This window comes from Balaenoptera physalus (genome assembly GCF_965194825.1).
Source record: "Balaenoptera physalus genome assembly, chromosome: 2".
NCBI lineage: Eukaryota > Metazoa > Chordata > Mammalia > Artiodactyla > Balaenopteridae > Balaenoptera > Balaenoptera physalus.
Window position 1 is genome coordinate 109590155 of NC_138883.1, and position 22449 is coordinate 109612603.

The following is a 22449-nucleotide window of genomic DNA, read 5'->3' on the forward strand; positions in this document are numbered from 1 at the left end:
AAGGTCAGTAGAGGCCAAGATCCTGCTGTGCCCCAGGTGTCTAGTATTATCTGCTCTGGTGTTTCTACGGGGACATTGGGCTTGAAATCTCTCTCTCTTATCTATAAAACACTCAGAGCTCATTCTGTGATTGTTGTAGGAAGCAGAGCCCCGGATGTGGACATATGTTTATCCTGCCAAGTACTCAGACATCAAGTCAGAGGATGAGCGGTGGAAGGAGGAGCGGGACCGCAAACTGAAGGAGGAAAGGAGTCGGAGTAAGGACTCTGTTCCCAAGGAGGATGGGAAGGAAAGCACAAGTAGTGACTGCAAGCTGCCCACGTCTGAGGAATCCCGCCTCGGGAGCAAGGAGCCCCGACCAAGTGTCCACGTGCCTGTGTCCTCTCCCCTCACCCAGCACCAGTCCTACATCCCCTACATGCACGGCTACTCCTACAGCCAGTCCTATGACCCCAACCACCCCAGCTACCGGGGCATGCCTGCCGTGATGATGCAGAACTACCCAGGTACGGCACCGAATTCTAGCTGCTGTTCCATTCAGTGGGAAGATAAATGAGGCACAGATTTCGAATCCAGAGTTTTCTTGCTCAGCTCTAAGGCTTACTGAGGCTCAGGTGGATGACAGCTCTGATTTGAATGTGGCCTTCTGTGAAGTGGTCACTCTAATCCTGAGCTCCTTGAATGACCCCTACTTACAGTCTGTGGGACCACTCCTCCCTCCCTTGCACCAGCTAGAGGGTTGACTCTACAGTCAATTTTTATGAATAACTAAAGGCGAAACCCCCTCTCTACCAGAGCCGTCTTCCCTCAGCTGGGATTTTCTAAACACATACTCTAGGGACTTCCCTGGCGGTCCCAGCGGGTACAGGTTCAATCCTTGGTCAGGGAACTAAGATCCCACATGCCTCGGGGCGTGGCCAGAAAAACAAACAAACAAAAACACACACTGTCTACATTTTGCAATGTGCTAGGCACTGTGGGGAATACAAAAGAAATAGGGAAGACTATCTCAATCCCCTCAAGGAGCTTACAACTTAATTGCAGCAGGAGAGAAACGTGGAACAAATAAAATTCAACCCAGGAGAGTGCAGGTATTCATTTGCAAGATCGTGTTTAGCTGTAAGGTCAGGAGGCAGTCTGTGAGGGGAAGAGCAGTTTGAAGTCAGATTGGGGGTAAGTCCAGCTAGAAAGATTCAGTCTGGGAAAGATAAACTCTTTATACTGCCATCCATGAGTTCTTGGGGAGGGGGGCACAAGGTAGGAGTTTAAGTGTTTTTTAACTTGTTAGAAGAAAAGGCTCACTTTACTCACTGATCTCTGTTGCCTGAAGAGCCATGTGGGATGCTTCTGGGGTGGAAGACTCCTTCTTTCACTTCTCAGAGCTCCCACCTCCCTATAAGAGAGCAGCTGAAATAGTCTTGAGATTGACTTTATAAGGCAAATACTAAATAGGACACATAAGCTTTTCAAACTGAGATAGGAAATTGTCTCATCCTGTAGTATTCCTTTCTCCTGTTACCCCAATCGTTCTATATAAAAACAGTTGTTCCATTTGATGAGTACCTGCTCTGTGCTAGGCACTGGACTAGGTGATTTATGTACATTATCTTATTTAATCTTCTCTGTCAACCTATGAAGTATTGGTATCTTCATTGTGATGGTCAAGAAACTGAAGCTCAAAAGGTTAATTGGAGCTAATTAATTTGTTAATTTTGTTCAGGGTTACCTAACTGGTAAGTAGAGGAAGGATTTGAGCCCAAGGACATCTCCAAATCCAATGATCTTTCAAATCCTACGACTGTATCACTTCTCCAAGATGAATCTGAGATTGGGGCTCTAAGGAAGTTGGTTCGCCAGAAACTGAGGGCCATGTTTCTAATATCCCTTAGCTGTTTGCCTCTAGAGCTCAGTAAAGGAAGTACACACTAAGAGTCTCAGCCCAAAGACACTGTGGTAGAAAATATCTCAGCCTGAGCCTCACCAGGCTCACTGAAGCAGAGTTTCTTCTCCCTCTCCCATTTCTTTGACTGCTTTATTTCTCTTCCCCAGGTTCCTACCTGCCTTCCAGCTACTCTTTCTCCCCGTATGGCAGCAAGGTCTCAGGGGGTGAAGATGCTGACAAGGCACGAGCCAGCCCCAGTGTCAGTTGTAAATCCAGCTCAGAGTCCAAAGCCCTGGACCTCTTGCAGCAGCATGCCAGTCATTACAAGAGCAAGTCTCCCACGGTGAGGGAAGTGCAGTGACACTGACTGTTGTCAGAGACCAATAAGGCCAGATCCAGGGTCTGGGAGAAGACGGACTAGTTCAAGTCCTAACCACAGTGTGGTTTGGCTGACTTGACATTAGCTCTACCAGGCACCTCCTTGATTCTTAGGTGTCCTGCATCTTTAAGGAGTCATAATGTGGGCTCTGGGCATCTTGCTTTCATGTATGTGTCTCACAGTAGAGCTTTTGTGTCTGTTTTCCTTTCCAGATAAGTGATAAAACTTCTCAGGAGAGAGATCGGGGAGGCTGTGGGGTGGTTGGTGGTGGTGGCAGCTGTAGCAGCGTCGGGGGAGCAGGCGGGGGTGAAAGGAGTGTTGACCGGCCCCGAACCTCCCCTTCTCAGCGCCTGATGTCTACACACCACCACCACCACCACTTGGGGTACTCATTGCTCCCAGCACAGTACAACTTACCCTATGCAGCAGGTAAGCCTCACTTCCCCACTTCCTATCCTTTTTACTCCATCCCAGTAGCACTGCCCACAGCAGGGGGCCCCTGGCAAGAACCGCCACCCCCCCTTTTTCTCCCTTGTGCGTCTCATCTGTCCATAATCCTAGCGTCCTGCAGACAATCAATAAAATCATGACATTTGTTTCATCCCTTGGAGCTTGGGGATTCTCAGACTCCTCCAGAAAATTGGCTTTGATATTCAGAAGAATAAGGAGCAGGTGTTCCCACAGCCAAAGAGTAACAAGCAACTGAAAAATAGAGCCTGACTATCTATCCCAAGCCGCTATATCTATCCAAGTATCAGATTTTCTTCTGTCAGCACCCCAAAACTCAGTGGAGCTAGGAATTTAAGGAGAAACTCTTCCCAATACCCACTCAGCTGGCAAAAAGGGAGAGTGCTTAAGGGGAGGGTCTGGGAGTGCCACACTAACACATCCTCCTCCTCACTCAGGGCTTTCTTCTACAGCCATTGTTGCCAGCCAGCAAGGCTCGACTCCTTCACTCTACCCACCCCCCCGGAGGTGAGAATGGTAAGTAACTTTTTAATTTGGGGCAACACCTAGAGAGCAGGGATAGGTGATACCTGGATCACAGAATCCCTGCAGAGCCACAGTGAAGGATAGCTCTGTGGGCTGTGGTCTGGAAATGGTGGAACCCTGGGCAAGCTTCTTGTGTAAGTCTCCCATGAAGCCATCTGCCTCCGCGGAGAGGAGCTGTGGAACACGTCTCCCCTAGCGACCAGGACTGGCCTCCTCTGAAGTTCATTTTCTTGGAGCACCACCCTGGGGTTGTTTTTACCAGCCGGCTGAATGCCTGGTTATCTGTCCATGTTTCCCTTGCAGAACACCAAGTGCCCGGATAAAGTCAGCTTCACGGGCCCGGACTGGCTCACCCAAGGAGGTGCTGGAGGTGCCATTTAGACATCAGTTAAATGGTATTGATCATCCTGTTTGCCGTTCCCACCATGACTGAAGGCAGACCCTTGGTTATCTTGCCTCCACCAGATCCCCGGACTCCCTGACCCTCCCTCTTCCTCAGGAGCTGGAGAGCCGGTACTTAGCAAACATATTTATTCTCTTGGCCACAGTAGTGACTGTTGTGGCCTCTGTGGAGGTGAAGGCACGGGGAGCAACCAGGGGAACATGGCCTCAGCCCAGAGAAGTCACTGGTCTGTTCCCCAAGCCCCTGGTCAGCTGCCGGAGCAGTACCAAGCCCCCCAGGGAGGGACCCCCGAGCACTGGGTAAGGTCTGAAGACAGCACAGCAGCCATACCCCTCTCACCATCATTACCACCATCACCAGACCCTGCATCTCCTCAGTGGTTTGGGCCCTGGGAACTGGCAGCACGTGGAGGGATTAGAATCTCAGGAAAGAAATTGGGGGCTGTTTTCCCTGCAGTTGTGAAAACAAGGTCTTCAAACATGAAGACTTCTCCCCTCTCACATGGGCACATGTAAACGCTCAGAGCCCAGCCTGGAAAGGGAGACCAAGGCATTTGCCCCACCATGGCCTTGGGCTGCCTGTCAGGCAGAGGGCCAGGGGTCCCAGCACCAGCACAGAGCTCCCCGCGGATTCCGGGCGAGAGCTGGAGCTGGAGCACGAATTGGAGTCTGTGAACTAGAAGCTGCAAGCCCACTAAGCCCTGCTGCTGCTTAGCCCCCACTCCTTGCCCTTTTCTCACCTCCCTCCCGACCCCTTGGTGCCTCTCCCAGGGGGATCCCCACACTGATCTCTCCTCCTCTTTTCCACTGCTTGGCTCTTAAGGCTCAGGCAGGTAAAACAGTATCCCCCAGCATGGGGAGCTTTGGAGTCTGCCAGGTCACCTGAGCGCAAGCCAGGAGGCAGGCCCTGGGAGCACCCAGCCCTTCTAAGAGATGTCCTGTCCAGGCAGCCATCTGAGAATCCTCCTCATCTAGGGCCGTAAGTCTATACGGCCCAACTTCTCTCTACACAACTACATGACTTTATGTAGCTCAACCTGTAACCCCATGTGTGCCAACGTAAGCCGTGTTTTTTTGTAACACACTTTTTTGTTTTAGGGGCTACTGACCATGGGAGATTATCTGTTCCTTAGACCCTGGGATAACACATGCAAGCCATTACTCCTCGGAGCCACAGAGCGTAGTCAGTGGAGCTGTGCTTTGAGGCAGAGACATTTCTCTGCTCTCCTTAGAAATGCAGTCCCAGTCCAGGCTTTATGCTATGTCACTGGGAAAGTGACTGTGATTTGGTAGCTTTATTGGAGTCACTTCTTCCCCAAGGTGTGGGGAGCTTTAGCTCTTAGTTTTTGAGGTATCATCCCTTTGTCTTCCTCCTCTCCTGTCTTTCGTTGACCTTGTGGATTGAGAGAGAGATGAAGACTGACAGACACCAACCTAGGTTAGAGACGGGTGTTTGTGACCAGAGTGCCAAAAATGACCATTTAAGAGCAGGGACTTGGCTCTGACAGTTTGGGGCATGGAGGTGGAAGACGGTAAGCACAATGCCCAGTGGAGGCTGCTTTCCAAGATCCCCAGAGCCCTGTTCTAGAGAGGCTTAGGGTCTCTTGCCCAAGAGGAGCCCCTCTGACCTACAGACCTTTCTTCTAGGTTTCCATGTCCTTGTTTTTGTTCAAGTTGGGGAGGGTTCTCAGCCCTCCCCAAAACCCCACTGATTTAGACCTCTTAACAGGCCCCAGGCAGCCTCCCTTCCCCATTCAGTCCTTCTGCCTCCTGATGCCCCAGCGGGCAGTGCTCTGAGCAGTGACTTCCCTTTTACCCATGGAAGTCGTTGGTGTGGACACCTTCATCCCACCTGAATTTCAGCCTGATTTTGCCCTCCCAGACTCTGTCCGGTGGAGCCAAGGCCCCATCTCTGTTCCTGTTTGTTTTTAAATATTGTTGTGTGTTTTGTATCTGGCGCTGGCTTTCACAGCGTGCTCTGTACATATTGTGAAGAAACCATTTGGAGTCATTTTCTTTCCTGTTGGGCAGGCATGGCCCCTTTCCACTTTGTTCTGTAACAGAGAAGAAGAGCTTCTGTATTAGCAGGGCATCCTTGGGTTCTGCAGAAGGGAACAGTTTTTTCTTTTTTTTCCTTAAAAAACATTTGGCTCTTTAATCCTTATATCCAAGCCTCCCTTGAAAGGCAGGAGCTGAGCTGCCCAGAAGAGCAGGTAAAAGGAACAGTGGCAGAATGGCACTGCCTTTACCTGATCCTCCTGGTCCCCGATCCTTGCCAGGTCCAGTCTTCCCTCCCTGAAGTAACACAGAACAGCAGCAGTGATGGATGAAATAGAGATCCTTAACGAGTACTGAGTGAAGGGTTTGCTGTCCACCCCTAACCTCTCTCCATGGGGAGAAAGAACACAGAGGGGGAACCTGTGGCACCCATGACCTGGTCATAGGGATGAGACACTCAAGGATTCCCACCCACCTTACCCCAGCAAAGGCTGGAAGTGTTTGCTGCTAAGGGCCGAGACCACCAGACCAAGGCTCTCTCTGAGCTACCCCTGCCCAGTTCTTTTGACAGACATTGCTCCTCCAGGCCCCCACAGAGAAGCTGGAGGGAAGAAGCCTTGTCCCCAGGTAGGACAGCCAAGGCTTGGAGAGCTGCTCTTTAGGATTCACATCTGCTTCTTCCTCATTTAAGCTGTGCCAGTTCCCTTCATCCCCTTTCCCTGCCTGTACATGTATGTATACATGTGTATTTCCTTCTCTTACCTCACCCTCTGCACACATCTCAAGGTCAAAGGACCACATTCAGAAGGGTTAAGAGGGCACCCCATGAAATGAAATGATGCTTCTTGAACCTCTTCTCTCCAGGCTTCAAGGTGGGGGTGGAAGGGCTTGGTCTCGGGAGTGGGAGGGTAAGACTACAGAAGAGCTAGAGTGTTACTGTATACGGGCTTTGAGGTCACCCACGCCACTTATTATCCCATGTACCCTACCACCATCTCAGTGTCTACTCTGATGCCCCCAAGATTCAACTGGGCAGCTAGTTGGCCCCGTAATTCTGGGCCTTTGTTATTTGTTTTTATTATTAGGGCATCCCAGGAAGCTTTCTGATGATCCTCTGCCGTGGGCCCCTCCTGGGATCAAGCCCTTCCCAGGCCCCGTCCCCAGCCCCTCCTGCCCCAGCCCACCCGCTTGCCTTGGTGCTCAGCCCCCATTGGGAGCAGGTTGGGGCGAGCTGGAGGCCCGGGCTGGAGGGGCAGTGTTGCTGTTCATAGCTTTTGTCCCACTGGCATTGCTCTGTTGGATTTAATTTCAGTCTTCCTGATTCTTCCCTTCTGTAAAGTGTACATTACCAAGTTCCTTGTTTTTTTATATATATATATAAATATATATATATACAAACTGTACTCTTTTTGCCTTTGTACATTCAGGCAAGAAGAGAAAATAAATCTTTTTAAGAGACAATCACAAATCTGTGAGGGCTGCTGGTTATTTCTCCTGGAGTTTGCTGCTGAGCTGCCTCCTCTCTCCTCACTTTTCTCCCTCAGCTTTCCTCATCTTCCTGGTCCTGCTCCACATGTATCCTCAGCTCCACCTTCCCTGGCTGATGGCAAGCTGTTGAATCAGTGTCCAGACTACCTGCCCTGCAGCCCTTTCCTGCCCAGCAGTATTTGCCAGCTTGGCCGCGGGCTTACGCAGGAGCTTTATCCTGTGCCCTGGCCTCTCCTGTCTTCTCCCATAGATCCCATTCACCAAAGTGGCTTTGGACCCCTGGGTACTCTGGGACCTGTCTCCCAGAGGCCCTGGCTTTGGACACTCACCTGTGAAACTATGCAGCTGGGAGCTCTCTGCCTAAGAGTTTGCACTACTTCTTAAACCTGCCTGGGCATTAGATCAGATGGTTTTTAGGAATGAGTGGGAAACTAGCCTCTAACACTCCCCCAGATGCCAGCCTCCAAAGTTGCTCTGATCCAGAGCCCAGAGAATCATTCCTGCCGGTGAATTCCTGTGGCTACCCCATCAGAACAAGGGCTAAGGGCTTATGGGTCAAGAGCATTTGATCAGAATTTCAAAGGGTGGTACATTCGGAAACACAGCCCAACCAAACCATTGTTCCACCTCTTGAACTTTCTCCTTTTCCTCTGACTTCCTCCTCCCCTCTTTTTTTCCCCTTTCTCTCTACTTCCTTCTCTTAATTGGCTTTGGACTTGAAGTATATTTTTAAATTATTTGTTGTATTTATTGAATAAAGTTTTTAATGTCCCTGTTCTTAAATTTAGACTTAGTTTGCCTTTCACATATCTCCCCTATCCTACTCCACCCTCCCACTCCCAAAATATTTCCCCTTCTAAGTTGCTTTTTTAATTGCAGATTTTGGGTACCATATTTCTTTCCTGACGGTGGTCTTAACCTAGCAGAAGTTTTTTCTTTTTGAAAGAGAAATCTTAGCTGAGTGCCTGGGTTTCCAATTCAGCCTTTCTAACTCTGGCTGTGTTAAAGAGGAGCCACCAGCAGATGGCAGCAAAGTCTCAGGCATGTTTGCTGTCCACTCGCTAGCTTTGCAGATGAGAACTGTTTTTCTTGGTTCCTTATCCCTGCCTTATAGATTCCTTGGGTTTGAATTTAACATCTAAATCCTAAACTGCCTACATTAACTTGGCCATTGTCAGCATTCATGTGGATCTCTGTTGTAAATATCACTGTAATGACCACTTTTCAGTCACAGACTTTATGATACCTCTAAGGATTATGTGCTCAGTGGAAGACATCTTCAAAACCCTTCATATTTCAGTTGAATCATCTCTAGGCCCAGACTTTTTTTTTTTTTGGCTGCAATGCATGGCATGTGGGATCAGATCCCCGACCAGGGATCGAACCTGTGCCCCCTGCAGTGGAAGAATGGATTCCTAACCACTGGACCGCCAGGGAAGTCCCTAGGCCCAGACTTTCTACTAATACCATGTGGGGTAGAGGTGCTGAACTCCTGAGTATTAGGTAGAGTCCAAGGTTAAAGACTTGTCTAGGGTGAAAATACAAGTAAGCTCCACACAGAACAATGTGAAAATGGGCCAAAGACTCAGAGGATGTAAAGACAGCCACAGCTCAAAAGTAAGTAAACAGTTCTAAAGCTGTAGGAGGTGGAAGAACATGCCCAGCACTTCATTTGGGAAAACAAAAAAGCAAAAGGAAAAAAAATACTGGCGAGAAATTAAAAAAGAGAACATAGGTGAAGAGGATTCTAGCCCCCTCCAATGCCACTGAGAGCTTATCCATCAGGCTGGTGGTACAGGGGAAGGGCAGCCATGCCTTAGGGCACTGGGCTCCAAAAGGAGAAAACTATCTTCCTAGGGAAGGTGTGTTCCGCTTCCCTCAGACACCCCCAGGAATGGGAATGTCAGGCAGCTCCATGTGAAAGCCAAAACCCAGTTTCAGGACCCAGCCTTCTACACAAAAACTAAGAAGGGCTTGGATCCTGGTATGTATAGCCTCTATTCTGGATGAAGCTCTGTGTACATACCTGTCTCTAGGGGGGCTCCAGCATTCTGTCCCAGACTCCTAGCAACCCCGAGTTTTGCGTTGTAACGTGGCCCCAGAGACCTCAGCCGTTCATCTGTCCTGATGCACTGCTTCTTTTTTCCTGAGAAGCATGTATCACACCCCTGCTGGGTTGGGCTCTAGACTCAAAAGACAGCAGTAGAGGAAGCTGGCCCTGGTACAGGAATAAAGGACAGACCAACCAGAACTTTAAATCAGTTTATTGACACAGTAACACAACACACTTGCCTCCCTGACACCCCCACCCCCTCGCCCAGTCTAGACCTCTCCCCCTTCCTCCCCTCTTAGAACAAGCTGTTCAGTGAAAACAGAAAAGGGCAGGCCACTACTACGCCCTCAGTGCCACTGCCAAGCCCTGGGGAGCAGGGTCTCAGGCACTACTCAGAACCTGTTAGAGAGGGGCGCAGTTAGCACTAGACTTAGCCAGGCAGAGGTATCCAGCCCCTCGGAGCAGATTCTCCCACAACCCCCAGGCCCTGAGCTGCTCTTCCTCTTCCCCTCTGCTGTCTGTGACCCTAGGAAGGACATACCTTGGGCCTGCGGCCGAGAGCGAGAACTCCTGGCCGTAATCTGAGAATTGGAGTTTGGCTAGTGTTTTTTAAGGCCCAGGCACCCCAAAAAAAGCCCTGATGGTGGGAGTGAACTTCAATGCCCCTATTTTAAATGCACTGATAACATGAAACAGATTAAGCCAGCTTAACCAAATGCCAGAATAACACGAAGCTGTAAAGGAGGGGTCAGACCTGCTTTCTCCAGGCCAGACACAAATGCACAGAGAGAAGCCCAGGTGGAGTGTCAAAAGACAATTGAAGGACACTGCCCAGGGGCTGAAAAGCCTATAGTCCCGAGTCCCTGGGGTGACAGGAAGCAAGGAAAGAAAATACACAAGTCTTAAAAACCAAAAAAGAAAGCCCAACAGCAGGGGAACCTCAGCCTGAGAGTGCTGTCCACCAGCTCTCCAGGCCTTGCCCCCGGACCCAGACAATCCCTCCCCCTCTAGGCAATGTCCTCCCCTAGGCTAGATAGAGCACATCACACAGCGCAGTTTAAAAAGCTTCTAATGCCAGTTCATAAACATCTTCATTTACTATTGGTGATTACATGTGAATAATATGTTTATACTGTTCTTTATGGAAAACAATTTCAATGAGTCAACGCCGAGAACACAATAGGCAACCCTCACCCTGAGCCCCTCAGCGTCCTTCCCTAGACAGCAAGAAGCCCCCTCCTCTGTCCCAGGGCTGCCTAACTTCCCCTCTTCCCCCACTGTGGCTCTTGGGCAAAGCATCCTCTATGACCATTAGTCCTCATCGGACAAGTTCTGGTCCAGGGGGTAAACCATGAACATCACATCTGGTCGAGAGGGGACACAGGGATGGCCTGGACGCACAATCTCAAAGCCCAAGAAGCTGAAGGTCTTCAGGAGTGGAGCTGCAGAAAAGAAGAGTGTAAAAAAGGATTCTGGTAAGAAACAACAAGGGTAGGCTCAAATCAAGGGAAAACCGAAAACAAAGATGCAATAAATAAGCACTAGGCCTCTCCTAAATTTGGACACTCCCAATCCCATGATCTCCCCGGGTTTGTATGTCAAACTCAGGAGACCCACCTCACTAAGAGCCCCCTTTTCCCCTCCCAAGCCTGGGCAGTAGGTCTCAAGCTGCTCTGCCCCCTCACCTCTGTCTTCCCGGCCCTTCCTGAAGCAGATGAAGACGTAGTTCACTTTCATCTTCTCTTCAGCAAACTCTAGCAGTGCTAACAATCTGCAAGAAGCAAGGAAAACAACTCAGGCCCACTGCCCCCTCTAGACTTTGGCCTCACCCCTCTACACCCCACCCAAGGCTTTCCTGAGGCTTACAGCCAGCACTGTAAATAGGGAAGCTTCAGGAAGAAGGTTCCTATTTCAAGACCTCCGGAGCCCCGAGTTCAGAAAAAAATAAACCACAATCCCTAAGAAAAATGTCACTGAATTCTCTCTTCCTGGAATAAAGGTTCTTCATCTGAAATTAACACTAACCAACTTAACTAATGCAGTTCACAAGAAAGTATGGGACCTAGGAAGAGAACCCAGTTTCTCAGAGGTCCTCCAAAGTTGCCAAGTTTAATGGTAACCACCTGCTGCTGAGAGGGACTTTGGACCCTAACACTTCCTAAAAGGATTTCCTCAAGAGGCTGGAGCCACTCAAGAGAACTCCATTCTCAGGACTGTTTCTTCCACAGCTGGGTGCTTGGAGGGCCTTGCCCAATCCAATGAAATCCCACTGTATCGCTGAGCTCCTGGCCTTTGAACTGCACCATTATACAATGGCTCAAGGGGAATTTGATGTCCACTGGGGTGATTAAATGACAGGAATTTGGCTAATGTGTGATAATGATCTGCTTTCATTATAACAGGCCTGTTTTACTGGCTGAAACTAACCTGTTACAAAATGGTATCTGCTTGGGCAGCCGAGAGCTAGGGGAGAAGGCTGGCCATCTGTTGTCTCTAGTAAGCATATGCCCTTCTCTAGAGCAGGCTTCCTGCCCTTCCCCAGCACTTGCTCCTTACCCTTCTTTGCTCCCATCAGCTAATAATCCATCTGGGATTTCTACAAACAGGCTCTGGCTGGACAGGACTGCATCCCAGGAAGAGACCTTCACCTCGGTGACCTCATACTGGAAGTGGACGATATGAGGTTTTCCATCGTTCACAGGGAGGTCCTGTGTCACAGTGAGCTTCTCGTCCTGGGAGGAGATCAGGTCAGAGGACCAGGTCACTACTGCTTCTGGCCACATCAGAAGCTCCCTAACCTAGGTGGTGTAAGGAGTCCTCTTGGGCCAACCTCAGGGTAGCACGGGATAGAGGGCACGCTGAAAACGCAGAGCAGCGTGCTGGCTAAATGGAGCCATCGGGCACTGAGACCAGTTGGTGTCGGCTAAAAGCCAGCATGATGGGAAGGGAATATTTACCAAGAATCCACCAGATGCCAAGTCCTGTACAAAGTACTTTCCCATTTTTCAATCACCACAACAAGCACTTGAGGTAGGCATCAGTATCCCCACTTTAAACGTAAGATACTGGGGGCCCAGAACAATTAAGCAACTGACCCAAGGCGCCACAGTGAGTAAATGGCAGAGTTGAGATTCAAATCAGGTCTCCCTGACTAAAAGCCCATGCTTATCCCCCCAATACCATGTTCTTTCCCTTCCTTCTCTGAAAGAGAAACATTAGAAGCAAATGAGGATGTTCATGAGGGCTCAGCTGGAGCACAGGTCAACCCAAGCTGGCTTCCAGGTGGCTGCAGAGTCCATGTTGTCTCCCCTGCCACAGTCTCAAGAGACCAGGACTCAGCTGCCCTGCCACCCTTCAATGCCAGTCTTAGAAGCTAAACCACTTCTGGCCTCACAGGAGATTAAAAGGCAGCAAAGGGCTAGCTGCCCCAGCCTAGATCACTCTCAGGACAGACTCCCAGGGTTCTCTACAGCTCCTGGGCTGTGCCCTATGCTGCCAGGGTGATGGATGACTGAGATGCAAGGCGCCCTCTCCTTACCACCCACCCCCGCCACTGCCCTGCCCCATGCCCCCCAGACTGGTAAGGGACAGAAGTCAGAATGCCCGAGAGTCGAGGACAATGGGAAAACTCCTGGCCCTTGGTATTCCTCAAGAAAAAACTGAGGAGCAGCACGAGGCAAGAGCTCTTGCATTCTTCCACTCACTGTTCCCCCTCCCCACTTTTTCTTCCACCTCCCACTCAGGGCCCAGAACCAGCACTAAAGTGCTGACCTAAGCTGAGAAGATGGCAGGGCGTTTGCTTGGTGCTGATATCCTCCTGGTACTCCCCAAAAGCCTCATAGCAGCCTCAGTTGAAAAAGTCCTCCCCAGACCCCCTGCTGGCCTGGCCTAAGACTCAGAAGACTAAGGAGAGTGATCACTGCCCTTAAGCAGATGCTCAGCAGTGTCTGAGAAGGCGCTGCTCCAAGCCTTCTACCCCACAGTCCTTACCTTATATATTAGAGCTGAGAGAGAAGGATCCCTGCCGCCCCCTCGCCCACCGGGGATCTTCGACAGTGGGTGAGGGGCATCAGGAGCACCACAGAGGCCCCGGAACAATGTGCCTGCAGCACTGGAGCTGGGGACAGTTACTCAAAGGCAAAATACTACTGCAAGAGATAAAGTGAGACAGTAAACACAAAGTCTTGAAGATTTAACTCAACATCCTGCCCCACCCCTGCCCTGGCTCTCCCTAAACAAGTACTCCCTCAACAACTGCCCCAGTCCTTCCAGCTACAGCTCTCAGAACTACTTCTCTCTTAAAGGGCAGGAACCCACCATCCTACAGAGGCACAGAGAGTCCCAGAAGGGCTCAGGGTCAAGGGGATATGTCTGACCAAAGGAGCCCCTGTCAAACATCAAACAAATCTCTGTGGTACCGGCAGACCTTGGGAAGAACCAGATGCTGGCTTGCCTAGTAGGCCTAGAGGCCCAGACCCCCACCAGCCCCTTTCCTTACCCTAACAATGTCTCAACAACCTATGTGGCAGAATCACAAAGCCTACACAATCCCTTCAGGCTGGAGAGGCATACGGGCCTCAGGAAGTCACATGGGCCTCAGGAAGTCACATGGGCTAGATACGGAGTCCCTGAGGAACTCCCAAGGCCACTTTTCCAATGATGGCCTCCCTGATCTGAACAATGTAACTAAACAAGAAATCACTTACCCAAATCCCTCTAGGGTCAAGAAATGAATCAAATCCAGGGATTTGGCTCCCGGAGAGGAGGTGCACTATAGTACAGAGTATTATGATGGCATCTGAGTTAGTCCCTGGTGTGCCACCAAACACAGGGTTACCCTTCTTTGCTGGAATCTGACCTGGGCGTGGGAGTTCAGGTAATACTGATGCGGTTAGAATGGACACTCAACACGTATATATTGCGGGCATGGTGGTTGCTAGGAGGAGGTATACATGCCAGGACCTGAGTAAGGAAGCCAATTATCAGATGGATCACAGACGGTGAAAGGCTCCTAAAGGAGCTCCCTGTCACCTTCAGGTGTGTCCCCTTACTGGCCACCAGGATTTTCAGGTGGACCGAACAGGGCTCCAAATCTACTCCACTCCTTCTTTGAATCCAATTTACTGGCTCTTTAGGCTGAGATGCAGCTCACTCCACAGGCGAAGAGCAAGTGAAGCAAGGAAAGAGGAAAACTGTGCATTTAACACCATGACTCAGCAGCAAGGCCTGGCCCCAGCACACCAGCCTCAGGGCAGCTGGAACGCAGTGGGTAACATAAATGGGAGGGTGCTGCAGTGGGGTGCTGGAGCCAGCTCACTCAATTGTGCACATCTCTTCCCAACTATAGTTGCGTTTAGTGATGGCATGTTAGTTAGCTTTAATCAGCCACAGGGGGAATATTTAAACCACAGAAAACAGCGAATGCTATAAATCAAGACCTTTTTTCCCTGAAAACCCTTTGTAAAATGTTGAGAGGCACCATTCTGCACACTGTCCTTTGCTTTACATGGCATGGCGTGCCAGATTTGGATTCTTCGCTTAGGCTCAGAGCAACAGAACTAAACTCACACCTAACATGGCAGTGGTACAGTAACCAGAGGCGCAGCCCACTGAGACCCTCCATACTAAGAGACCTACATGAGCATTCCACCTGTGACAGGAAGTCCAAACCCATCACTGCTATAGCTCAGCTCCCCTGTTCTCTCAAGGATTTCAACCAGGGGCCTGAAATCACACTTGGAAATTTCACTGGGAGATGGAATTCCCAGGCAATGTCAGTGGGCCCGGAGAAGCATCAGCACCTGGGGATTAACCATGTGCCCCTCCTTGGGCCTCTGGAAAGCCTCAGGGCATCCCATCTCCCCTCCTCGGCCTCACCAACAGCTACGAGCAGAAGGAGCGTGACAGAGGCCTGGGCTACAGACTGTTCTTAAGAACAGGACTTATTTTCTGCTGGGGACAATGAGCTGTTAACCCCTTCCAAGGGGTGGGGTGGGAGGAACTGGGAGACTGGGGTTGACACATACACATTATTGATACTACGTATAAAATAGACAACTGATGGGAACATACTGTATAACACAGGGAACTCTACCTAATGCACTGTGGTGACCTAAATGGGAGGGAAGCCCAAAAGGGAGGGGATATGTGTATGGCTGGTTCATTTTGCTGTGCACTGGAGGCTAACACAACATTCTAAAGCAACCATACTCCAATAAAAATTTAAAAAAAAAAGAAGAAGGGCTTTCCTGGTGGCGCAGTAGATAAGAATCCACCTGCCAATGCAGGGGACACGGGTTCGATCCCTGGTCCGGGAAGATCCCACATGCCGCGGAGCATCTAAGCCTGTGCGCCACAACTACTGAGCTGCACTCTAGAGCCCGCGAGCCACAACTACTGAAGCCTGCGCACCTAGAGCCCGTGCTCCGCAACAAGAGAAGCCACCACAATGAGAAGCCCGCGCACCGCAACGAAGAGTAGCCCCCGCTCACCGCAACTAGAGAAAGCCCGCGTGCAGCAATGAAGACCCAACACAGCCAAAAATAAAAATTTAAAAATTAAAAAAAAAAAATTCCCCCCCTCCAGTGTGCTAAGGGACAGAATAATAAGACTGTCCAGGCCAGAAAAAAAAACGAAAGTGGGAGTTTCCCCAAATAAAGGCACCCACACACACCCCACATGGGACGGTTCCCTTCCCATTCCCTGGTGACCACCTTCAGGCCTCTGTTGAGGTTGCTGCAGGAGCACCAGGACGGCTGGGCTGCTGGAGAAAGCTGCCTTGCTTGTATTGGTCAGTGGAGGTACCCAAGGACTGGGCAAACCTCCAGGGTAGATAGATAAGATGTAGCCTTGTATACCAGGAGAATTGCATGGGTTCACAAAACAACCAGATCACCAAGGCCCTAGCAGTTCTAAAATTCTGGTGCTAACTCACTTCCAAAGAAATTACTCCTCAATAGTCTCTAGATGGGAGAGCTACATTCAACTCCTGACCTGCATTCCAACCACCATCTTGATTCTGAACTAATTTTCACTTGCAAATAGCAGAAGCAATGGGGCCAACCCACTGAAAAGATCAGAATAAGGTGGGTTTTTTTTTTTTTTTGATCCAGAATCCCCTTTGTCTTCCTAGAAATAATCCCTAGGGCCTGCCCTGCGTCCAGCACTAATCTATGAGATCATGATATTTCTGATGTCATGATCTCGCTCCTCCTTCAAATAAAAATGCAAGCAGTCCATCCCACGGTAACAAATCATTTACTTCCCCACTCACACAAGGATCCTGGAAACTCTTTCCTCCCCCACAAAGTCTGCACAGAAAGCAAGTGTATGTGTGTGTGTGTGTGTGTGTGTGTGTGTGTGTGTGTGTGTGAGTGGGGGGTGGAAGGGTGTTTCAGGTCCCCAACCTGGCACCCAGTTCCAGTTCCCCAAGAGAAACAGCTGGTGTTTGGGATAAGCTTAGTAGACAGGAGATCACAATCAATAGTTACTTTAATCATCCATCATAATAAATCTGTTTTTAGTTACTTGCTGTGCGAATGGCAAATTGCTCTCTTTCAAAAAAACCTGGCTGTCATTTCCGACATGAAAAGGGAAGGGATATGGGTACATATGTGGTGGTTAAAGTAATTCAGGGGCATAAAATTGCCCAGCAACGGCCTTCTCGTATCAGCTTTAGTGTTCAAAATGGTATTGTGCCAAAATATGCCACCAACCTCAAAAGGAATAGTGAATCCTGGAGGAACTTAAGCACAAGAGAAAGTGGCTTTTAAACACAAGTCTCCCTGTCACAAGATCCAAGTCAGGTTAGGTTTCATATTCAGTTCAGTCATGTTTCTACTGGCTCCAATGCCCAGCTTCTTCCATTCCTCCCTCATATCCTGTTCACTCCACTGGGGGGCAGGCATGGTTTAATCTCTACCACCAAAGGATGATTTAAGAAGCTCAGTCTACAGGCTGAAAAGATCAGGCTGATTAAGGAGAATCAAATGTATCAGACTGAACTCAAACATCCAGCTGGGCTGGTCTTGCTTTTGGAGAAGAAGAAAAAAAATACCATGCTGGAAATGAGGGTGTCAGGTATCCAAGTCAATTCGGAAGATAGATGGGAGATTAGAGCCAATGTGTTAGTGCCTTTTATTTTCTCAGTTGCTATCAGACATGCCCTTGGAAACACTCCTCAGGATACATATGAATGCTACCAACTTATCACATCCTGCTGCCTCTAATTTAAAGTGTTCTGTGAAACTGCTGTCTGAAATGTCCTTAGCAGGTTATAATTTCATACGCTGGCTACAGACAGGCAGCGTATGCCACAGATGTATTCCTGGGGAACGTTGCTGGTAAATCATATTTTTATAATTCAAATCCCATTTTTAAATCTCTAGGTGTTTACTATTTAAAGGAGGTAACCTAAAATCTCTTGAGAAAATAAAAGATCTCCTGTTAAAGAATCACCTCCAGTTGACTTTATGTCAGTTTTGATTTTTATATGTAGTTTGCTCAAAGCAGAGTACAGCCTGCTACACAGAGCAGAGATTTAATATTAAAGTAATTCTGTGGCTAACTTCCATTCAGCTACATTCAACAAATACTTGAATCCATATTCTCCTTGATATACTTTTGATCATGTTTCACTTGAATCAGTGGCCTGAGCTTATTATTCAAGTCTACACCCTTTCTCTCTGGTTTCCATTACCTGTTAGAGGAGGATCAGACGGCCTTAGTATTACCTACCTTGTGGTATCAAGTGAAAAGACATAAAAACCACATTCCCAAGCATTCTATATTCATTCCCCTCTTTCAACCTCTTCTGACCCATTCCTGTCTCAGCCCTCCCTCACAGAACACTCTCTAGGGTGCCCTGACTTCCCTCACACGGGCTGCTTTTACTCTGAGACTAGGAAGGTCTCTGATGACTAATCCCTACGCAGCAAAGAGGGACCAATCCAGGGCTGCCATTGCAATTAGCTAAAAAGAAATAGGAAGAAAGATGGGAGGTGAATGGCCACCTTCAGTCTAGTGTGAGCAGACAGGCTGATCTCCAGCTGCCAATTCCCTTTCCATATGAGAAGGGGGCCTTGGTCAGATGCCAGGCATAAGTCATTTCACTAGGGCTGTTCGGTGTGCCAAAGGGAGTCTACTTGCTAAGCACGATTATAAAATTATGATTATAAAATTATAAAATGACATCACCACTCTGAATCACAGACTGAAAGCGAAACTGGGTTTTGGTTGATTTTCCACAAGAAACACACTTATGGTGGCAGCTAGATAGAATATCTGTGCCTCTGAGATTTGCTTATCTTGTTACACAGCTGATATTGGTAGATCTTCAGCCAAAGGTAGGCACAATCACATATGCTATCAGAGATGGGTAGATACCTAGGTGATCATGCTTTAAAATAGGACCTTGGTACTTCCCTGGTGGCGCAGTGGTTGAGAGTCTGCCTGCCAATGCAGGGGACATGGGTTCGATCCCTGGTCTGGGAGGATCCCACATGTTGCGGAGCGACTGGGCCCGTATGCCACAGCTTCTGAGCCTGCGCTCGAGAGCCCACGAGCCACAACCGCTGAGGCCCACGTGCCTGGAGTCCGCGCTCCGCAACGGGAGAGGCCACCACAATGAGAGGCCCGTGCACCGCGGTGAGGAGTGGCCCTCGCTCGCTGCAACTGGAGAGAGCCCGCGTGCAGCGACAAGGACCCAACACAGCCATAAATAAATAAATTAAAAAATAAAATAAAATAAAATAGGACCTTAATTTTTCATTACGAGTACCTCAATCTAGTTTGTATAGTAAGCTCATCACCCAGTTCCAGCCTCTCTTCCCAGGACAGAATCACTTCATTGTTTATACAATATCAAAGACCTGGAAAATTTTCTTAAGGCTTATCTTATACAAAGCATTTTACTCTGCTGCTGCTAACCAGAAACTACCTGTTTTGTTCACTTCAAGTAACAAAATTCTTGCTCACCTACTTGGCCGTTTCTGGTCTATAGATTTCAATTAGGCTTCACAGCCTTCCGAATCACGGCACCAACTTGAATCAACACTGTGTATTGTTGTGTATCCCATTCAAAAAAGGGATGAATTACTCTTTTTTTTCTTTCTAGAAATATACATACATAACATCCCTCTACCCCACTCCTCAGTCCCCTTTTTTTATATTTCTGAGCTGCTCTGGGGCTAAATTTGGATTTCCTGGCAGTGAGGAATTACTATTATTAGTCCACACAGCTTTCTGAAGCATACCTCCAATTTGGGGGGATTCCTGACTATGCTAGGAGTGTCTCTCTCTATGGGATGACCTTGAAGGCACATCAAAGGAAAATCTGTTCTCCCTACCACTCCACAACCACAAGCCACAGTGCCAGTAAATAAGGAATAACCAAAACCAAATTCTTAGGGGGAGAGACAGAAATTCCATTACCCAGGGAACCATTCAGTGGAGATGCTCAGAGTAGCTATGATGTGCCACTGTAGCCTGGCTGCCCCCTGCCCAGGAAAACCACCTGTGGAACCAAATGCTTCTCCTCAAAGCCCATCGGACACAGGCTAATTGTAATTAAGGGTATCAAGCCAGAGCAAGCTCTTCTCCACATACTGTACTGTCACAAGGTACTAAGCAAGCCCTAGACAGAGACTATCTTCCTGACCCTACAAATCCAGGGAGAGAAAAGCCATGAAGCTTGATTTACTTGGATTTAAACCTGTTGTTCAAAAACCATAATAAAAGTTCTTGTACTGTGTCTTCTTCCCTCCCCCACCATTAGTAATTTTGACATTTTGCAAGTACTAATCAGAACAAAACTGGAAAGGAAGAACCTTGTTTTCAAAACATACTGCAGGCTCCTCTGCAACTATTTCTTCCAGGAAACCAAGCTTCCACCTCTTGAGTATTTCACTGGAGCCAGGGAAGCTGGAAAGCCCATCCCCCACCCAATGGGCCCTAAACTCCCAGCCAGCTCACCCATCTGTGGATACAAAACATCAAGAACACTGACTGGGAAGAACATCCGGCTCTTAATCCAAATCCTTAGTTAGGGCCCTACCAGGATTCCTTTTAGAAAGTTAGGGGCAGGCCAGAGGAGGCTTGGAAACATGCTATGGAAACAAGATTGCCATAACTCAAAGAAACCAGACACCCTGCACACCGCACCCCACCCCCAGGCCAAAGTGGAGGAGCCTGATCCCAGGCCTTGCTCCTGCCCAGGCCCTGGCAGGTCAGCTGGCTCCTCCCTTCACCTGCCTTTCATACAGCCAAGCCCCTCAAATTACCAACACACTAAGCAGAAAGAAAAAAAAAAAAAAAAAAAAGCAAGGGCTCTGGAGACAAGCAAGCCTGTTTTGCCACTTAGGAATCTGGAAGGAATCTTCATAGTTAAGCAAACCCAACTCTCTCTTTTTTACATGTAAGCACACTGGCAAGGCCAGAACTAGAATTCAGGTCTCTCACACTCACAGTTGGTGAAAAGACCCTTACATGTTGGTCCTAAGTGCTCAACTCTCAGGGCTCGGCCTGCAAAGGACTTGGCACCTAGACCAGTTCAGTCTGGAGGACTCCAGAGAAGGCCTGCTGAGACCACACCACGTTCCAAACCCCACTGCAGAGACAAAAACATAAGACTAGAAAAGAAAAATCCTTCTCACAATGCCCTGGGATTTCCTGTAGGTTCCTCTGCTTCCCTCCACCCCTGCACTTCATCATGCCCCCTCATACCTGCACTCTATCCTCAGCACACACAGCCTTCTTTACCACAAGTAACACCTTTTGCATCCAGTACCATCCAAGTATATAGCCACCTCCACCTCCTCAGCTCCAGAGGGACTGGTTTCGAGAAGATGAAATAAGAGGGGACTGCAAAGGGGGATGGACATGGAGAGTCTTGGAAAAGGAAAAGAGAGCAGCAGAATACGACTGCAGGTAAAGAGGGCTTGGGAGGAGGGGTTAACGGGTCAAACAGGACTATAACAAACCAGGAAATGAGGAGTGAATTTTCGTTCTGCATGTAAGGAAGAAACAGAGGTGTGGGAGCTAGATAAGAGTCTAAGAAATAAGGGAAGAAAATGGTTAATGGCTGAGAACAGAGTTACTTGAGGTAGGAGAACTGAAGAGGCTGTTGCAGGTATTTTGGGTATTTCTGGATCGTTCCTGGGAGAGAAAGACTAAGACAACACCCTTTTCCGCAGAAAAAGGGCTGACACCCACTAAAGGAATATGATGGGAAGGGTCTTCTGGCGGGAAGGGAGGGGAGGCAGTGTTTCTCAACCCTGGTTGCCCATTAGAGAGAGCTTCGAAAATGTATACTAATAACCAGGTCCTACCCTAGGCTAATTACACCAGATCGTTGAAGGGGGGGCCCAGGTGATTGATTTTTCACACGTGTACCTAGGGTTGAGAAACACTGAAATACAAGAAAAGCTGAAAACCCAGCTGGAATATTTAAGAATGGTACTGTCAAAGGAATGGGAAATGGCAAGTTAGAAACCATTTTTGTGAGAAGGGAGCCCAAGTTTGAGAGGAACCTTGAGTGGTACTTAGAGCTGTGTGTGAAGAAAAGCAATTAGGAGGGCTGTGTTTGTAAGAGGAACCAAAACCCAGTTTTGGACAGGCCATGGCACAATTTAAGGAGGATTTTCAGGGAATGGATCTGCTTGAGAAACAATGTGGCCCAAGTGAGAGGCAGAGGCCATAAGGCCAAATCTGGAGACAAAGGGTCTGGTGTGGGGAACTAATGAGCTTCAGACTCATTTTGGACGGAGCAGCAAGTCTTGGGAAACAACGAGGAGGAGAATTAGAACCCAAATTGTAAATAAAAGCCATTCTGATGTATAAGCAGCAGCTGGGGTTAAAAATTATGGGGAATCAGGAAATTAGGAAACAGTTTCACAGAAGAGTTTGGGGCAGAAATATGGGATATGTTGGAGGGAAAGATGCATGACAAGGACTGCCTCAGAGAAAAAGAGGAGAGGTAGAGAGAGGAAAATTGAATAATGAATTCTGCCTAGTTTGGGCAGTGGGGAAATATATATGAAGCAAGTTTAGAAAACTACTGGTGCTCAGTTTCAGAAAGATGTGCAGCTTTTCTCTCCAATTAATGGGGGAAAGCTGGGGTCAGGTTTTGAGGAAGGACACTTGCAAAGGCCCGGTGAGCCGAGTATGGGGACTAATTTGAAAGCACTGGAGGTGCAGGGAAAGAGGGCAGGTCTTCAACAGAAGCAGAGTGGGCTGAACTCTGTGATCTAATAGTCT

The 22449-nt window shown here is 48.7% G+C and overlaps 2 protein-coding genes across 9 annotated transcripts in view; one reads left to right on the plus strand and one right to left on the minus strand.

Annotated features, from left to right (window-relative positions):
• The window catches only part of ZNF609 (zinc finger protein 609), a 222180-nt gene extending 214261 nt beyond the window's left edge, over positions 1-7919 (plus strand). For 5 of the 8 annotated variants that reach the window (XM_082444908.1, XM_082444909.1, XM_082444910.1 and 2 more), the window contains 5 exons: positions 140-506; positions 2050-2225; positions 2474-2690; positions 3167-3245; positions 3558-7919. In XM_082444908.1, coding sequence (XP_082301034.1) covers positions 140-506; positions 2050-2225; positions 2474-2690; positions 3167-3240 — 834 coding nt within the window. In that variant the 3' untranslated portion in view covers positions 3241-3245; positions 3558-7919. The remainder of the gene's footprint in view (positions 1-139; positions 507-2049; positions 2226-2473; positions 2691-3166; positions 3246-3557) is intronic. The other 3 variants (XM_082444905.1, XM_082444906.1, XM_082444907.1) reach the window with 3 other exon arrangements.
• The window catches only part of LOC309653158 (uncharacterized protein), a 204906-nt gene that overhangs the window by 128942 nt on the left and 53515 nt on the right, over positions 1-22449 (minus strand). Inside the window, 5 exon segments of the mRNA XM_082447522.1 lie at positions 9169-10637; positions 10881-10966; positions 11752-11927; positions 13186-13266; positions 13268-13343. Coding sequence (XP_082303648.1) covers positions 10507-10637; positions 10881-10966; positions 11752-11927; positions 13186-13266; positions 13268-13343 — 550 coding nt within the window. The 3' untranslated portion in view covers positions 9169-10506.